Raw genomic sequence first — 17,302 nt, forward strand, 5'->3', positions numbered from 1 at the left:
CTGAGTCATAAGTAAGTCCCAATGTGTCCTGTTTGCAGGAGCCTGACTATGGGGCCCTGTATGAGGGCCGCAACCCTGGCTTCTATGTGGAGGCAAACCCTATGCCAACTTTCAAGGTACAGATCAGCCTCAGAATGGGAAGCTGGGGTGGGGGTGGGGTCCCCAGCTGCTTGGAGCATGTACTTCTGTGTTTTGGGCCCATCTGTGGTCTGTGTGGAGAAGTAGTGGTTGTGGTTTTCTGAAGCCCAAGAGGTTGTGAGAGATTGTGTGGTTGGGAACAACCACAGCTGTCTCAGGGCTGACCCCCTCCCTAGCCCGTCCCTTGGGTCAGCAATGAGGCAGACTGTGTCCTAGGGGTATGTGGCCCCTGTTTCTCCTATGGATGGTGAAGGGCAGAGATGGGAGGCACACTGGCTACATCTCCCGCTTAGAGATTTGTCAGAGAGGATTCTTCTGCTTTTCACCCTTCTTCTTAAGTCACAGGAAACAATGCCCAATTCCTCACCCACTCTCCTCAGCACCCAGTGGGGCCTTCAGAGATGAGGAGTGATAAGGTCCTGGCCATTACCCTCCCAAGACTTTTAAGTTCTGGGGAAGAGGTACAGGGCCACTTCAGATACTCCCTTCCTAACCTGACTCCTGGGAGCAGACAAGGTTTGCCCCGTAGCCAGGGTGGGGCTTGCATCGCTCTACCTGGAAGGCCAGAAGCCTCTGTGCAGAGGCTGCCTCCTCCCCATCCTGTCTGTCCCAAGCTGCTTGCAGGGCAGAGGTGAGACTGTTGCTGGCTGGGGCACTTCCCTGTGGTTTGTACAGGTGCGAGGCCCATCAGGAGTGCAGGGAGGCCCATGTGTTTAACTCCATGTCTCACTTCTGCAGTGTGCAGTCAAGGCTCTCTTTGACTACAAGGCCCAGAGAGAGGATGAGCTGACCTTCACTAAGAGTGCCATCATCCAGAATGTGGAGAAGCAAGAGGGAGGCTGGTGAGCCTGCTCCCTGGGGCCAGAGAGCTTTAGTATGGCGGGTGATGAGTCAAGGGCCTCGGTATTGCTGGTACTGAGAGGACTTCAACCATAAACTTTGTGAAGGGTCTGTCCCCTACATGCAGCAGCATTGGCAACATTGGCAACATTGGCAACATTGGCCTGCTTAAATGTGGGAGCCCCAGCTAAGGATATCCTTCTCATGGGAATTTGGAGTGGTTGCTGGGATCGGCATCTGTGGCTACCATAGGTGGCGAGGGGACTATGGCGGGAAGAAGCAGCTGTGGTTCCCTTCAAACTATGTGGAAGAGATGGTCAACCCAGCAGCCCTGGAGCCTGAGAGAGAGGTGAGTCCAGAGGTGTAGGACTTCCCTGTCCCCAGGTTCTCCTCCGCACATACCCATCTAACAGTTCCAGGTCTGCTTGCATGCACAAGCACTTGTCACACTGAGCTAGTTGCATGCTGCGTGTCTACTCAGTCTCCAGTAGACCCATGCAACCCTTAGCTAGTTGCAGGTACACTGACAAGATGTGCTGTCACATGCACAAAAACTTTTCACCTGCACTCAGCCTCCATGCTGACTGTCCTATGGGCTTTGCTTCCCACAGCACCTGGATGAGAACAGCCCCTTGGGGGACTTGCTGCGGGGGGTCTTAGATGTGCCGGCCTGTCAGATTGGTGAGCCCCCATCCCTTTCTCTTGCCCACTGGTCCTTAGGATCAAGGTCCTTTTGTGGCTCTTCCTGCTCCTGGGAGGAAGCCAATGGCTTAATCCCCAAAGGCTGCCCTCACTTCCAATTCTACCCATACTCTGGATGCCCCGATACCCTAGGCTCTCTCTGTCACCTCCCTCTTGGATCCCTGCATGCTCACCCTATGCTGGGCACTGGAGTGAGTCAAAATGGATAGAGAGCAAAGATGGTGATGGTTGGCTAACAGCCACAACCCTAATGGGTTGGGCCACAGGTATGTTACAGGCTTGGAGATGGCATGGGGTGGGAGACATGGCCTGAGGAAGAAGCATGAGTCAGGCAGAGCAGAGTTGGCACACTGGCTAGCCCACAACTGTCAGTGACTTATGTCTGAGTGGCAGCTTACTCCTCTATAAAATGGGCCCATACAGCAGTCTTCCCCTACTGATGGTGTGTGGTAAGGAGGAAGTGGGATGAAACAAACATTTGAGTCAGTGTCCAGGGTGTGGAGTCAGCTCTTGTCTTCTCTCACCCTTCCAGCTATCCGTCCGGAGGGGAAGAACAACCGGCTCTTCGTCTTTTCCATCAGCATGGCATCAGTGGCCCACTGGTCCTTGGACGTTGCAGCTGACTCACAGGAGGAGCTGCAGGACTGGGTGAAAAAGATCCGTGAAGTGGCCCAGACAGCAGATGCCAGGGTAGGAACCTGCTAGAGCCTGGAAGGTGTTGGTGGGGGCCTGGGGTGGGCAGCATGGGGGCCATCAGGTAGCCAAGGCCTCTAGCTCTCTATACCAGGCCTCTCAGAACAAAGGATGGGCAACTGTCTGTGCTGGTCATGCCATGATGGCCTCTGCCTTAAATAGAGTCCTAGAAGAAACAGACACATAAACAGCAATAGAGTATGCTTAGGAGTTGTTGAATTTGAGATACCATGGTTCATCTGAGTGAGTCTTCCTGGTAGGCAGTTGGATACACAGGCAGGAGCTGAGAGAAGCCCTGGACTCAGTGCAGGCACACAGGGATGAGGTGCTATAGAGTAGGGAGAGGATGGGTGAATTCCTGAGAGACCTTCTGTGAGAGAAGTGAGCCCAGGAAGGGCAGGCAGAGAGGCTGGAGGTCCAAGGAAGCAGTAAGGTTCTGTCTGACATGTTGAGGGCTACAGACGTGCAGCTTGGTATGAAAAGAACTAGAAAGTGCCTATTGGGTTTATTCTGGGAATGCTGCTGTGGTGTGGCTGGGTTGGCTGGCAGTGGGCAGCACACAGCCTGGAACAGCTGGCTGTGGGTAACAGGATGGGGGACTGGAGTTTGGTAGGTGGTGGAGGAGCCCAAGCTTGGTCGGAATGACCATCCTTCTGGAGGAGGGAGGCCTTTCCCATTGAGCCTGGAGACAGACAAGCATTCTCAAGTAAGGGACTCCTGCTTGGAGACTTTTAGCCAGTGCATTTGATGGATACATCAGTGGCAGCTGTGGAGATCAAGCACAGAAGCAGAGAAGGGTAAGGGTGCTGAGGATTTTGTCAGGCGTGTGCCATGGGAGGATAAGGTACTGAAAAAGTAGGTGGCTAAAGGACCAGATCCTGGTGTAGCTGGAAAGGGAAGAAAGTCTTGATGGAGGCGCCACCAAGAGAAGAAAGATGGAAACAAATGGAGCTACATAGGAGAGGAAATAGAAGGAGTGTGTGTAGCTAAGATTAGGCATGCAGAGGAGGTGGTCCTGTTGCAGTTAGGGAACTGGGGTGGTAAGAATTGAGACAAGAACTGAGCCAAGTCCCAAGTATAGTCTTAGGTAAACAGGAGGCAGTTTTTAGCCAGTGATGAGGGTAGTTTAGGAATGATCAACAAGTATCACTGGGGCATGGTCAACCCCGTGACCAAAAGAGGTTATTTAGGACACGGGTGGTGGTGAGGATTCACCCCTAAGAAGGCTGAAAGACAAGTGTGCCCTCAGAGACAGAGAACAGTAATCCTGGGCTGAGGCTGAGGACAGGGGAATTAACTGTCTGGTGGGGGGCCGGGGATTTAGCCCAGTGGTTTCGCCACCTGCTGCGCAAGCACAAGGACCCAAGTTCGATCCCCGGTACCAAAAAAAAAAAATCCCCCCAAAAACAAAAAAACTGTCCGGTGGGATCTGGGAGGTACAGGGGAGGTTGAAAAAGGTCCCAGAACACCTGCAGTGTGAGTGCACCCAAGGCTGCAGGGGTTTCCTTCTCCTGGGCAGGGCTCTAGCCCAGGGCTACAGGGCCTTGTGTGTATCACCAGCTCACTGAGGGCAAGATGATGGAACGGAGGAAGAAGATCGCACTGGAACTCTCTGAGCTTGTCGTCTACTGTCGGCCTGTTCCCTTCGATGAAGAAAGTAAGCTGTGGCAGGGGATGGTTGCTGGGGAAATGTGGGGGCCTGGTGGTACAGGCAGTTTCCGTGGCTGCTGCAAGAGGAGGGTTCTGGTTCCCTCCACCTCTGCCTGGGGAGCAGGCTCTGTAAGTGTTCTTCACGTTTGGCCCAGAAATTGGCACAGAACGTGCCTGCTACCGGGACATGTCGTCCTTCCCGGAAACCAAGGCTGAGAAATATGTGAACAAGGCCAAAGGCAAGAAGTTCCTCCAGTACAATCGGCTGCAGCTGTCCCGCATCTACCCCAAGGGCCAGCGGCTGGACTCTTCCAATTATGATCCTTTGCCCATGTGGATCTGTGGCAGTCAGCTTGTGGCCCTCAACTTCCAGACCCCAGGTGAGGAGGTCCCCTGTGGGCAGGGTGGACAGGGGGAGGAGAGCCTGGGGTAGTTGGGCTGGAATGCATGTAACCTGGTTCTTGCAGACAAGCCTATGCAGATGAATCAGGCTCTCTTCATGGCCGGTGGGCACTGTGGCTATGTGCTGCAGCCAAGCACTATGAGAGATGAGGCCTTTGACCCTTTTGACAAGAGCAGCCTCCGTGGGCTGGAGCCATGCGCCATCTGCATCGAGGTGGGTAGTGCTCATCTGTGGGCCTCAGGGTGGGAAAGGGGGCTACTTTTAGCTTGGAAATGTTTATGCTGAACTTGCCAACACTGGAGACTTCCAGGAGTCCGAGCTGGGGGGCTGGTCAGCATAAATGGAGAAGGGCACAGAGCCAGCAGAGAGAGCAGCATTGTCTGAGTTTTGAATGGGGGAGAGGGTACTAGAGCTGAACTTTCTTGAGCTTGAGAAAGACATAACTATCCATTGAGGTGGAAAGTCAGCTAGGTGGGGCAGTGTCCGTCCCAGTGACACAGGGTAAACAGCTTGGCTATGGCCACTTCTTAGCACCATGGAGACAGGCTGTCTCTCTGGGAAGACCAAACTTTGGAAAGCCACTGCCTTGTAGGAGTAGGCTGGTTAGGGTAGCAGAGGACAGGCAGGAAGCTAGGAGTGGTGGTGAACAAAGTGCACGTCTGCGGGGTCAAGCAAGTGACCGGCAGCCTTCACACCCCTACAATTCTCCCTCCACTGGAGAAACCCTTGTGCTCCCCAGCATGTCCCAATGAAAGCTGTGACAAGGGCCAGCTTGGTACTGTAGAGAAGGGCTGTGAGGCTGTGAACAGAGTCCTGAAGGAGTACGGGAAGCATGGGCTGAGCTGGGCACATCTGTGATAAAAGTGCAGAGCTACAAATGAACATAACTGCTCCCTCTGAGAAGAGGTTTTTCCCAAGAAGAAATTTAAAAGATGTCCAAATTGAAATAGATGGATTTAACATGAAGTAGATAAAATTCACATAAAAATTTTGGCTAAAGCGCAAATAATTATGACAGCAGCTGCCCTAGACCTCTTATGGTCCAGTAGAGGGCGCACTGCCTCCACATTACATTTGCTGCCTGAACCTCAGCAATGGGAATGTCAGGAAGAGCAAGACAACCCCAGCTTCATCTTTGCCTCCCTTATAGGTGCTGGGGGCCCGGCATCTGCCGAAGAATGGCCGTGGCATTGTGTGTCCTTTTGTGGAAATTGAGGTCGCTGGAGCAGAGTATGACAACACTAAGCAGAAGACAGAGTTTGTGGGTAAGTGAGCTTTGCCTTGCACCATTCGTATCCTTCTGGTAGTGCTGAAGTCCTCTCTTCACAGTCACGCCATCCTCTTAGAGGTGGCCTGCACTCTTTTGCCTTTGCTTTCACAGTGGACAATGGACTAAACCCTGTGTGGCCAGCCAAGCCCTTCCACTTCCAAATCAGTAACCCTGAATTTGCCTTCCTCCGCTTTGTGGTGTATGAGGAAGACATGTTTAGTGACCAGAACTTCTTGGCTCAGGCCACTTTCCCAGTAAAAGGCCTGAAGACAGGTGAGGACTTCCCAGACACAGTGCCCTCTGAGCTTGCTGCCAAGTAGGTTGGGCCCCTTGCTGGTGCCTTCCTGAGTTGAAGGCCAGGCTTGCCTCCTCCTAGGATACAGAGCAGTGCCTTTGAAGAACAACTACAGCGAAGACCTGGAGCTGGCCTCGCTGCTTATCAAGATTGATACCTTTCCTGCCAAGGTAACTGTGGCAGGGGTGGGTGGGTGAAGAGCAGGGCAACACCCTCCCAAGGTGCAGAAGATCCTTAACCCCTGTACTCTTGCCCTTTTTGAGCAGGAGAATGGAGACCTCAGTCCCTTTGGTGGTACATCCCTCCGGGAGCGGGGCTCAGATGCCTCTAGCCAGCTGTTTCATAGCCGGGCTCGGGAAGGCTCCTTTGAAGCCCGATACCAGCAGCCATTTGAGGACTTCCGCATTTCCCAGGAGCATCTTGCAGATCATTTTGACATTCGAGAACGAAGGTGAGGAAGGTGGAAGGGAGGGTGGCCAGTGTACAGCTTGGAAGAGGGGTGCTGTAGCAAAGAAGACTAGCTTTGTGAGGTTAGGTCCTGCTTCTCCAGTTTCTCTTTCTCTTGGTTAGGAAAAGCCATAATTGTGTGGCTTTGGACTGTTCCATTTGACTACAAAGCCTTGCTGCCAATAAGGACGCTCTTTCCTTCCACTCAGGACCCCAAGAAGGACTCGGGTCAATGGAGACAACCGCCTCTAGTTGGGCCCCAGCCTCGATGGAGAACAGCAGGTGCTGCACGCCTCGTGGAATGCCGTGAACTGGATTCTTCAGAAGGTGCCTACTGTGGCAGCCTTCCTGGTCTCGCAGCCTGGAGTCTGGATTCCAATGGTGAATGCTAGACAAAACCAAGCCATTAATGAGATGTACTGTTGTGGGCCTCCAGGCCCAACTCCGGGTGAAGGCAAAAACTGTACTGTGTCTCGCATTAAGCACACACATATCTGGCCCTGACTTCTGGAGATGGATTCTTCCATCTTGTGGGGCCAGGAGCAGGGCTGAAGCCCTTTGGAGAGAGGCTGCCTCAGCTGGCAGCATAGGAGGCTTCAAGGAGCCGTTCACATTCCTGAGAGTGGAGGAAGAAGGGGAGCCTTGCTGGGCCAGGGAAACAAAGTTTACATTGTCCTGTAGCTTTAAAAACACAGCTGGGCAGGGTGAGAGGGTAGATGCATTGGCAGTTTGACCCCAGAGACAGAGCAGAGTGATGTAGGGCCTGGGTGGAGAAGCGCTCAGCCCTGCCCGAGGAGGACACAGCACAAGGGCATATTGCCCATGGCTGGGAACACTACCCAGCCTGAAAGATACAGGGGATCATGATAAAAATAGCAGTATTATTTTTCTTCTCAGTGGTATGTTAACTAAGTTATTCACTCCTCCTGCTCCTCACCCTTATAGGGAAACCTCTGAGCAGAGCCTTGAACATGGCTGCCAGCTGTGCCGAGAGGGCTTGGTGTGCGATGTCAAGGCACCATCCCATGGAGGAGAGGTGGGAAGAGAAGAAATGGCAGTGCCTGTCCCAGTGAGCTTTTTTGTTTTTAATGCAATGAAGACTCAGTATGTTCTCCCATAGGAATGAGAAGGGGATTAAGGAGTTGCCTTCCTCTTAGGTAGGTGGAGCCAGGCAATCAGGTGCTGAATGAAGCTGCTAGTTCGGTGCAGCTTCTGTCTAGCTGGTAGAAGGGTGCAGGGAAGGAGATGTAAAGTTTGGGAAGGCAGTCCCCTCTTCTAAAGATAAAGGCTGTGGTCCAGGCCATTGGGCGCAAAGGTGCCTCATAGCATAGCCAGCATTCAGCACATGCAAACCCACTGCCCACACTTGGGCTCGGGGTTGGCCATTTGCTAGTTCTGCTGCCCTCTTAAGATCTGACTGCCAAATAAATCATCCTCATGTCTTTTTTCCTTTAACCTGTGTGCTTTTGGGGGGCTCAGGAAAGCTTATCCTGGTGATTACTGGACAACAGAAGCTAGTGTGAAGTTTCTGGACACTTCTTAGGTCAAAGCAGAAGTTCCTTCTGGGATAACAGGAGATATTAGGCCATCCTCACTGCCATCTTGTTCTCCAAGGGTGTGCCTAAATGGAGTGCATCCTGTCTGGGATCTAGGAGCAAGCCCCGGATCTTATGGTCAGCCAGCCTTGGTGGTGAACAGGAAGCAACCAGGGCCCCATCCTTGTACAGAAACCTCTTGTTTTGAAAAAGGAACATTAAGATGTGCCACTCTTGTTTGCCTCTGTAACCAAACTCTTATGCCCAGAGAACAGTTAGAAAGACCCCCTCCCTTCCTAAGGCTGTTTTTGTCGCAGTCTCTGCTGGTGTGGAACAAAAGTGATTCATTGAATATAAAATAGTGCATGATGCCATGTGCTGAACTAGTGGGGCTGGCCCATGTCAGACTGCGACAGTTACCAGTTTCCAGACCTGAGACTTTCTGCCTGGACCTTCACCACCCCATTGTAGAAAGGAGGGTGGTCCTTTTCCACACAGGAGGTTGTGGGTGGGAATTTATTGGTCTCTTGATCCCCCTTTTTCCTGCTTCAGATCCTAATGGCCCAGCATTCCTTATCAGGGAAAGGAGAAGTCTGGGCTGGCACTTCAGGTAGGGACTGTCTGCATGGCTGTACAATGTCTGTGGCTTGCCAGTGCTGACCATTTAATTTTTTATTAGTACACACCTCTGTTTATGGAATAAGTGTCCTTCTGAGATGTAACCTGAGCAAGGCACAGCTGTGCCTTCCCTAATTATCTTCCTGGGCCCAAGGCTCACCTGTCTTGGACTCTGCCATATTGCCTTTATCTCTTATTGCAAAGGATCCTTCTGCCTGGTGGAAAATGTGACTCCTTCAGTTGAACGAATTTAAAGGTCATTGTCATCTGACATTCCTCCAGATCTGACCAATACTGATTGACCCAGGAGGGGGTGGGCTGACATGGTGTTTGGTTGCACACCTCTCCCTATACACAATTTGGGCAGCATTGCCTTCCATCTACTGAGTTATGGCTGCAAAGTCCATCCTGGTAGCACCTTTGAGCACCTTTGAGGAGCTTCAAAAAAATACCAGTACCTGGGGCCCTTGCATGAGTCTTTTTCACACGCTCCTTGGTGCTGAGAAAGAGTGCTCAGGGTTGAGAACTGCTGACTTTGATGGAGGAAACCAAAAGAGCAGGGTTAAAGTCAGTGGTACCAGAAGCCTAGGCAAAGAGAAGTATACTTGCTCCTAGGTGGCTGGAAGACTAGGGACAAGTAGATGAGTCAAAGTGGCAGAACTTAACTTTCACCAGCTGTCACCCAGTGGACTGTATACAGAAGGCACTGCCTACAAAGTCGGGCATTATGCCTCCTACCCCAGGACTGAAAGCTGCCCCATGAGAAGAATATAGGAGCAGTCTGTGGCCTCAGTTCAGGCAACTAACGAATACCTGACCTGAGCAAAAAAGGGAAAGACCTCCTGACCAGGCACATCCTAAACTTCACCTGGCAGCTGGGCCTGGGGCTAGAAACTCACTCGTCTTTCAACTTGCCCAACATCTCACCTTATCGGTTCTGTTGAAGGGAAAAACAAAAGTATTAGGTTATCCCAGCAAACTAGCTCTGAACAAAACAATGTCATAACTACACATCTTAAATGAGTAAGGCCCTGTCTTACCCTGACATTTGTCTTCTCCCTGGGTCATCTCTTGATAATCCCCAGGGTTATCTTATGCCCAGGAGTCAATGTTAGCATTCAGTTTTCTACCTGGAAGTTACACTAACCACCCCACCCCCCACCCCCTGTTGGTCAGTACTGCCAGTGCCATCTAAGTATGTCCAAAGTGAGGTAGTGTCTTGAGCCTGTGTACCATGGGGCTCAGCTGAAGGCTCCAGTGTTTCACACCAGTTTGGTCTAACTCCCAAGGACCCAGCTCTTCAGCATCAACAACTGCTTCCCAGGTCGAGTTGGGCTCTGGAAAAGCCCAGACAAGAACAGGCCCTGGTATGTAGATGCTATCAGAATCATTAACTGGATGTGTCTCTATCCCAGATAGTTTTATTTTAGGCATCCCTTTTCTATTGTGCCACAAGTCCTTCAGGGCACCCTAACAATCCAGTTGCTTTGACCAACTCTTCGAAGTTGTGGTATCAGCTCTGGTCCTCTAGAAGGCCCCTGGGACCCTATGCATATTGCTAACTCCTCCTTAAATGACAAATCTGCTGCCAGCTTTTCTCACAGGGATAGAAAAAGAAACCTTGTCAGTGTCCTCACTGGATGCCTGAGCTCCAGGTCTGACTCAATTTGCCTTTGTCTCTAGTACAGTTTCCAAATCATTGTACTACCTTGACACAGAAGCTATTTCAGTGAGCTCAGCAATCAGGAAACAGTAAATGGAGACTCCCTCACTTATCCATCAGAGTTTATGGGCAGTTTGCCCACAGGATAAATGAACAGATCCCAAGAAACATTTTTTAACTTTTTTCTGAGACCCCTAGAAAATGAGTCAACAGATGTGAAATGTATGTACATTTTTATTTAGGAACAGTCAAAAGATTTGAAGTACCACTGAAGTCCATTTCAGACTGTACAAGCATTTTGTCCCTTTTCCCCTCCCTTATTCAAATCCACAAATACAAAATCTAGGAAGTGTGCAATTTGCATCTTAGAAATAGCAGCATCCCCACAGGGGACCTTGTGAGGCCTGGAGACTTGCCTCAAAGAAGCCAACCCTACACCTCTCACCACCTCCCGCCTCAGCATAACCACACTCCACACGAAGGAAAAGCTCCATCTTTCTGTTAAACATTCACTCTGGGCAAAGAGTTGTATTGTATTCCACATGGCCTAAATGACAAGCGTATGCCATTTTCTCAGTTTGGTCTCACACTTGGTCACAATAGGAGGTGGGACCCTCAACACAGTTCGGCTAAAGTTTCAGTTTGCCTCTGACAGGACAGTTGGCCCTCACTTAGCACCAGGATGATCACTTCTTCAGCTGTCCTCAGACAGGAAGTGCACCAAGCAAACTGCTCATGCCATTCACCCCTTTCAATTCTTAGCAGTCTGGCCCGCAGGGAACAAGGGTTTGCATTAAAGATCAGAACACAGACTGGTGCTTAAGGACTAGGAATTAGAACTTTGTCAGGAAGTAATCTGCAGGCCTTTGGCAACCTCCCTAACATCCCCCAAAGGCTATGTGAGTAAAACTCAAAGCACAATAGTCAGCAAGGGAGAGGAAAGTTGGCATGTTTTTCTTTTTAATAACAAATTATGGCAGTCTGGCCCACCTGATGCTGCTGAACAAAGCAGCTTCTCAGAAGCATGGTGGGAGCTTACATCCAGGGGTGATCACTGCTTTGAGGCCCTTGCCCAGATTCACAGGGTCTGACCTGTCAGGCTGGTGACCCACAGAGGAGGGGTGCTATCGTTCTTGCTCTAGCCAACAATCACATGGGCTTCGATCAAGCAAACTGCAAGAATGAGAGCACTGTATGGGCAGGAACCAGGAACGAGTGGCAAGATTTCTAACACATTCACAATAGGGCCATAATTCATGTCTCGCTGATGGGCAGCTCTGAGCCACTGTTACATGCATGATTCTCTGGACAGCATGGCACAGTCTCATTGGGTAGTCCAAGATACCCAGTGGGACAGTCATGCGTGAATCACCAGTGGTTGAAGCTGGTGGGAATGTGTTAAATGCAAATTTCGGGATTATAGGCACTATGTTGATTGATTTTTACCCTCGTCACAGTATTTCTGTTCTGGGGTTGACACTTGGAAAGGACTCAGCACTTGGCGTCTCCTATTCTTAGTGACTGAGCAAGCAACCTTTATCTTGGACACTTTACCTTAGACTCTAGTCACTGAGTAATTCTGAGTCACCTCATTTATCATGGAAGGGAACGTAAGTTAAAACCATGAACCAAAAGAAGCTATTGACACATGTAGGCGCCCGTCTGTGTGTACAAGATGTGCTCCCCCACCCCTCAGCCGAAGAGTCACAAATAGGTAAGCACACAGGCCCCTCAGGTGTCCTGGCTTGCCACCTTCTTGCCCCCCCACCCGGACAGCAGAAAGATGCCAGCCAGTCCCTGCCAGGATGGTGCTCTGCTCCTTCCTCCCTTGGCTCTGCCAGACCCCTGTGGAGCAGCATCAAGGGCCAGGTTCAGGCAAAAAAGGGCAGAGACAAAAGTTAATACATTATAAACTAAGGAAGGCAGGTACTTGCCCCTTGCCCTTGTCCATGTGGCAGTCAGGATCAGCCTAGTCTCATCCCTAGCCTCTAGGTTCCTGTCCTTGCCCCAGATTTAAGGGCAGACCCTGGGCTAAAAACTCTTCTATGTCATTGCTTCAGAGTAGTGAAGAACTAAATCCTTTTCAAGGACAAGGTCAGATTTGCAGGCAGGACAGAATGGCTGCCTATTACAGACAAGTGAATTCAAGACAGAAGACTCAAACGCAGGCTTTATATCCTTTCTAGAGCCACATGCTCTAGACAGACAAGCTCCTTTCACTTAACTAAGTACAAATGCAGGGTCAGCTCTGAGAATGCATGGGTTTGCTGCCCATCTCCTCCAAACAGGGTGGCTGCACACTGGGAACACACAGGTTCCAACAAATGGATTCAATCTGAGGTCTGTCAGCTCCATGAGTGCCACTTCCATCTAGTCACTCAAGACAAAACCAAAAGTCATTCTGTTCACAAGGTCCCCATGGCCTTGTCAGCCCTAGGGTGTCATGGTTCAGTGTGACCTTACCAGCTTATATCAGCCAAAAGTCACACGGTAGGTACCTCAGCTTGAAGCTTTGGTTAGGGAGGGGACTTGAACTCAGAGAGAGGCTTGAGCTCTGCCACTGCCTGCTGACTCAGTGCTCTCCACGCACATGAAGACAGCCTCCTGAGGTCTGAAAGGGAGGGTTGGAGAAGCCCGTTCTCAGGGAAAAGAAGAGAAAAAGCTGGGTCAAGAGCCGTGCAGAGGGGTTACCACATCTGAGGTCAGGTGAACCAGGCCCTGACCTGGGCAGGCTGCTGGCTTTGGCCAGGATGTGCTGGCTGTGTTGACTTCCATGTGCCCCATGGGCTTTCCTTCAGCATGCAACACCCTTACAAAGAGATGTGATGCATGAAAAGTTTATGCTTAAAACCAATAACTTCCCAGGATAAACTGCAAGGAAAGTTGAGGGAAAGGGGGTAGGATAGGTAAAACCTAAACTCCAACTTTCAAAGTTAAAGTTTTCTTCTTGGGTTCTCTTCTCTCTTGTAAAGTGCCTTTACCCACTTGGGCTGTGATGTTTGAACTGACAAGCTGCTTCAACCTGAGGATTTTAGTGCACACAGACTAGGAAGACAGGAGAAGTAGGGTCCAACACAGGAACACTGAGTAGGCAGCAGAGGGAAAGCATGTGCACAGAAACATAAGCACCCAACCAGAAAGTCTACCTCCCATTCTCCATAGAAGGTAGCTTTGGGACAGATGTCCTAGTGCCAGAAAGAAGGAGAGGGAGCACAGGACTGAACAAGATATAAACCCCAGGAACCATGTTTCAGCCTGGAGAACACGTTGGATCTTCCATGGGAGCAAGGTACAGTGCAGGTGGAAGCCCAAAAGGTCCCACCCAGCACCTCTGCCCAACTCTTCTGCTTCTAGAGAACAAGTTGTGGGGCTGTGGGCTGAGGTGCTTTGGTCCACCTGAACAGCTGCCTGTCACTGCCAAGAGAAAGCTCAGTCAGCTACCACCAAATCTCAAGGTGCTGGTGAGCTGTCAAGCTAGGGCATTCTTTTTCAGGAACCCAAGCCTTGAAAATGATTTTCTCCTCCCCAAATCAAAAAGGTCCTCTACATTCAAAAATCACAACAATCAAATATGTAAAGCTTATGTATCATCAATTCAAATTTTCTTTATCAGAAAGTGATCTGGCTGAGGCAGGAAGATCACCGTAAGTTCAAGGCCAGTCTGAACTATATAGCAAGACATCTCCAAAAAAAAAAAAAGAAAAGTGATCTGGTTTCACCTGTTAGAACTGAATATATAACCCCATGTAAAAAAACAAAATAAACAGGTACAATGGGCAACAAGAAACTAAGTCCACAGGCATACAGAGAAAAGGGAAAATATTCATCAGCTTATAGTACAGGCCTCTTCTTGACAACACCTAATTTAACCCTTTAGCAATGCATCTTGTGATGAGCCACAGACTGGGCTGCTGTCATCTCATAGTCCCTACTGCCACTGTCAGTGTATCTGTGACACAGTGGGCTCTTGTAGGCAAGTCTCTGCCTGGCACACTGCATTCAGGGCTTGCACTCAAAGCCCTGAGTCCCTACTCAGTGACCACCTCCTTCACTGTCACCTACTCTTTCCAGTTCAAACCACACTTTCTCACTCCCCTCTTAAGAGCACAAGAAGAAGCAGGGTCTGTCCAGTCTGCTAGGCTTCTTATCTAGGCCATCTTGCCATTTGTGGCATAGCCATGGATGTTAAGCAGGGCCAACATCTGAGAAAAACATGCTGGGACTGATGTCATAATTTCCACCTAAAACACAACCTGGTACCCGAGGCTTAGGCACTCTCTATGTCATGCATGAACTTGTCCACCATGTGACTTATTTTTTTCTGTTTTGTTCTTTGGGTTGTAGATTAAAATTCAATACATAACCAAGAGAACCCTCTCAATAGACACTATCATTCAGCCAGTGACTGTAGGGCTCTGGAGGGGACATTAGCAAGGATCTGGGGGTGAGGCACTGGTCAGCTTCTCAGATTCTTGGAGATGGCTTTATGCTAGGCCACCACAGCAGCTGTGCAAGGCACCATCATTCCCTGTCGCACAGGCCACCTCCCCCAATACCCACATGCCATGAAGTTCCTCAAGGGCACACATCATGTGTACATTTTACAAGCAAACTATCAAATGAGTATTTTTACTGTATATATGTAGATATATAAATTAAACTGCATGTACATAAACACTGAAGGGAAAATTCCAGGTGTCTGTTCTCTGAAGGAAGGCACTCTCTCCATTCTTGGCAATTCCTCAAAGGCTTTTAGAACCAAATAACTTCAATCCCCAAATGGAAAGAATACAAAGATAGGCTGCAAAACTTGACAAGTACTCACAAGTCCCCAATTTGAGACAAATAAGTGGCCCTGGCCGGGGATTTAGCTCAGTGGTTTTGGCACCTGCCGTGCAAGCGCAAGGTCCCGAGTTCAATCCCCAATACCAAAAAAAAAAAAAAAAAAAAAAGTAGCCCCTATTGGGACATGGAGGGCAAGAAAGAAAAGAACAATGGAAAAAGAGAGGAACACTGGTTCAAGGGCTTTGCTCTCCAAAGAAAGCCCTCTCCTGGGAAACAGAAGGTGCTGCCACCATGGCTTGTCCTTGATGCCAAGTCAGTAGGGTGGCTTGGCTGTTCCAGTTCTCTGGTAGGAGAAGGAGGAAGGCCTAGAACACACTAGTTTTCTTGCCCTAAGCCCTTGCCGTACTCTGGCCCTCCTGGTGCTCCACTCTCACCCAGGTCTGGGAGTGAGCCCATGAGGTCCTAGTACCTGTGCCTGGTGCTTTGGGAAGCAGGATGTTTCTAAGAGGTGACACCAGAGGTAACAGGTCCTTAGCCAGCCCCACCCCCATATCAACTGCTCGAAGAGTGGCCAGTGCTGGGGAAAAAGGGGCATTACCATTTAATACAACTCTGTAAGCATGTTTTCTGTCATTTCAAAGGCACCTTTTCCTATTCTTTTTCTCAATTCAAAGGAGGACATGAAATAAGAGTTCTTGATTCCCAGTTTAACAATATAAATACATAATTTTAAAACATCCTCACAGGACCAGTGGTGTCCAGCACTGCTGGGGCATGCACCCAGCACACTGGGCAGGTGCCGGTGTACAGCTGGGTCACTCTGGATATTCTGCCAGGAACTATCTACTGCAGGTCTTTGTGCTCAAAATTAACAGCTCTGATAATTCCAAACAGTCCCTGAATCCCTTCAGCCCTCGTCACTGCTGAGCCAGTGTGTTCTTCCCTCCCAGCCAGCAGGAGGCTTTGCAGTGCATGGGGAGAAAGGTCTCTGAGCCGTGGCCGGGGCTAGAGGATGTGTGCATACCTTCCACTTCTGCCCCACCTCTATTGCCTTTTTCCATTTCTTTTCACTCTAAGTGTCTGGATTAAAGGAAAAAAAAAAAAGTAAAGTGGGCACATAGGTCAGTATATTAGGCTTAACAACAAATGTTTCCTTAATCTAATAACCAAAAAGTTATGGTCCATGATTCAAACTCTCATGAAAAAGCAGAATTACAGTAACAACTTTAGAGTGGTGAGCATCCAAACACTAATCTCAGCTGTGCCATTTTCTGAACTGATCAGCCCACAAGGCAAGGCAAGCTGGGCATGACATGTGGCTGGTCACTGCTTAAGGAGGCAGAGCTCTCTTCAAAATACTGCTGCTTACAGCAAGACGAAGTGGAGGTCCAGTAGCCTGGACACAGTTCTGAGTGTGCCTTTAACCCTTGCCTGCCTGTGGAAGGTGAGGGATCTCATGGCCCCAGCACTCTCCAGAGAACAGACACGCAGCATTTTCAGAGATGATGTGAACAATATACTCCTTTGCTAACCAAAGTTTCTATATAGTGAAAGTGTTTGTAACCTTTTTATTAAATGTATATAGGCAGATGTATAGGTTAAAAACTTGATTCTGTGTCTACAAATATGAAATCTGGACTATTTTATCCTTGGAAGGCAAAGGAAAGGTCCTACACTGTGGGAGGAAGGACTGATGATGATCCCCCTGCTTGCCACTTGCTTGGTGGTGGCAGGCCCAGGGTGAAGATGGCAGCGTTGGGCTCCAGGCTATCAGTGAGACTTCCAGAGGCTCTTCTGGGTGCCCAGTGGCTGGCCATGGGAACAAAATGTGGCAGTAGAGAGGTGGATTTGGCTCTTCCACATGGCAGGCAGCATCCTAGACTGGCCGGTCCTTCATAGTAATTGGATCAAATTCAGTCTCTTTCTGGGGAAAAAACACATTCCTGTCACTCTACAGCAGCTGCAGCTCATATATCCCCACGGCAGCCTGGTCCTCACTATGCCAGGGTGTTGTCACTAGCTTTGGGGATTTTTAAATTCCACGAGCAGTGCTTTCCTATCAGCCACTCCATCTCCAGCCTGAGGGAAGGTGGAAAAGAGTATGTGGCTCAGGACAGGACACTGGCTAAGTCAGGCAAGGCATTTGAACCCTCCATGGGACCACTGCCAAATTCCAGACCTAGCAGGTAAAGCAGCAGCTTGGCCTCCTCAGGCCCACAATCCCTTGCTTGCCCAGGACCCCAGGCAGCAGAGTCCTGGCTTC

At 49.9% G+C, this 17,302-nt stretch overlaps 2 protein-coding genes across 21 annotated transcripts in view; one reads left to right on the plus strand and one right to left on the minus strand.

Moving 5' to 3' along the window:
- The window catches only part of Plcg1 (phospholipase C gamma 1), a 34,053-nt gene extending 26,160 nt beyond the window's left edge, over positions 1-7,893 (plus strand). For 2 of the 4 annotated variants that reach the window (XM_087188992.1, XM_004874031.4), the window contains 13 exons: positions 39-116; positions 877-980; positions 1,231-1,327; positions 1,590-1,659; positions 2,213-2,370; positions 3,934-4,030; positions 4,179-4,403; positions 4,491-4,639; positions 5,577-5,691; positions 5,808-5,969; positions 6,073-6,161; positions 6,255-6,442; positions 6,648-7,893. In XM_087188992.1, coding sequence (XP_087045118.1) covers positions 39-116; positions 877-980; positions 1,231-1,327; positions 1,590-1,659; positions 2,213-2,370; positions 3,934-4,030; positions 4,179-4,403; positions 4,491-4,639; positions 5,577-5,691; positions 5,808-5,969; positions 6,073-6,161; positions 6,255-6,442; positions 6,648-6,690 — 1,575 coding nt within the window. In that variant the 3' untranslated portion in view covers positions 6,691-7,893. Of the gene's footprint in view, positions 1-38; positions 117-876; positions 981-1,230; positions 1,328-1,589; positions 1,660-2,212; positions 2,371-3,933; positions 4,031-4,178; positions 4,404-4,490; positions 4,640-5,576; positions 5,692-5,772; positions 5,970-6,072; positions 6,162-6,254; positions 6,443-6,647 lie in introns of all 4 variants that reach the window. The other 2 variants (XR_002391930.2, XM_004874032.4) reach the window with 2 other exon arrangements.
- Positions 7,894-10,470: 2,577 nt separating this feature from the next.
- Positions 10,471-17,302, minus strand: part of Zhx3 (zinc fingers and homeoboxes 3) — a 158,418-nt gene continuing 151,586 nt past the window's right edge. For all 17 annotated transcript variants that reach the window (XM_087189003.1, XM_087188999.1, XM_004874036.4 and 14 more), the window contains one exon: positions 10,471-16,963. In XM_087189003.1, the coding sequence (XP_087045129.1) occupies positions 16,953-16,963 (11 nt within the window). In that variant the 3' untranslated portion in view covers positions 10,471-16,952. The remainder of the gene's footprint in view (positions 16,964-17,302) is intronic.

The sequence above is a fragment of the Heterocephalus glaber genome, unplaced genomic scaffold (genome assembly GCF_053883595.1).
Source record: "Heterocephalus glaber isolate CG9 unplaced genomic scaffold, H.glaber_assembly_v1.0 deba00001532, whole genome shotgun sequence".
In the NCBI taxonomy this organism is placed as follows: domain Eukaryota; kingdom Metazoa; phylum Chordata; class Mammalia; order Rodentia; family Bathyergidae; genus Heterocephalus; species Heterocephalus glaber.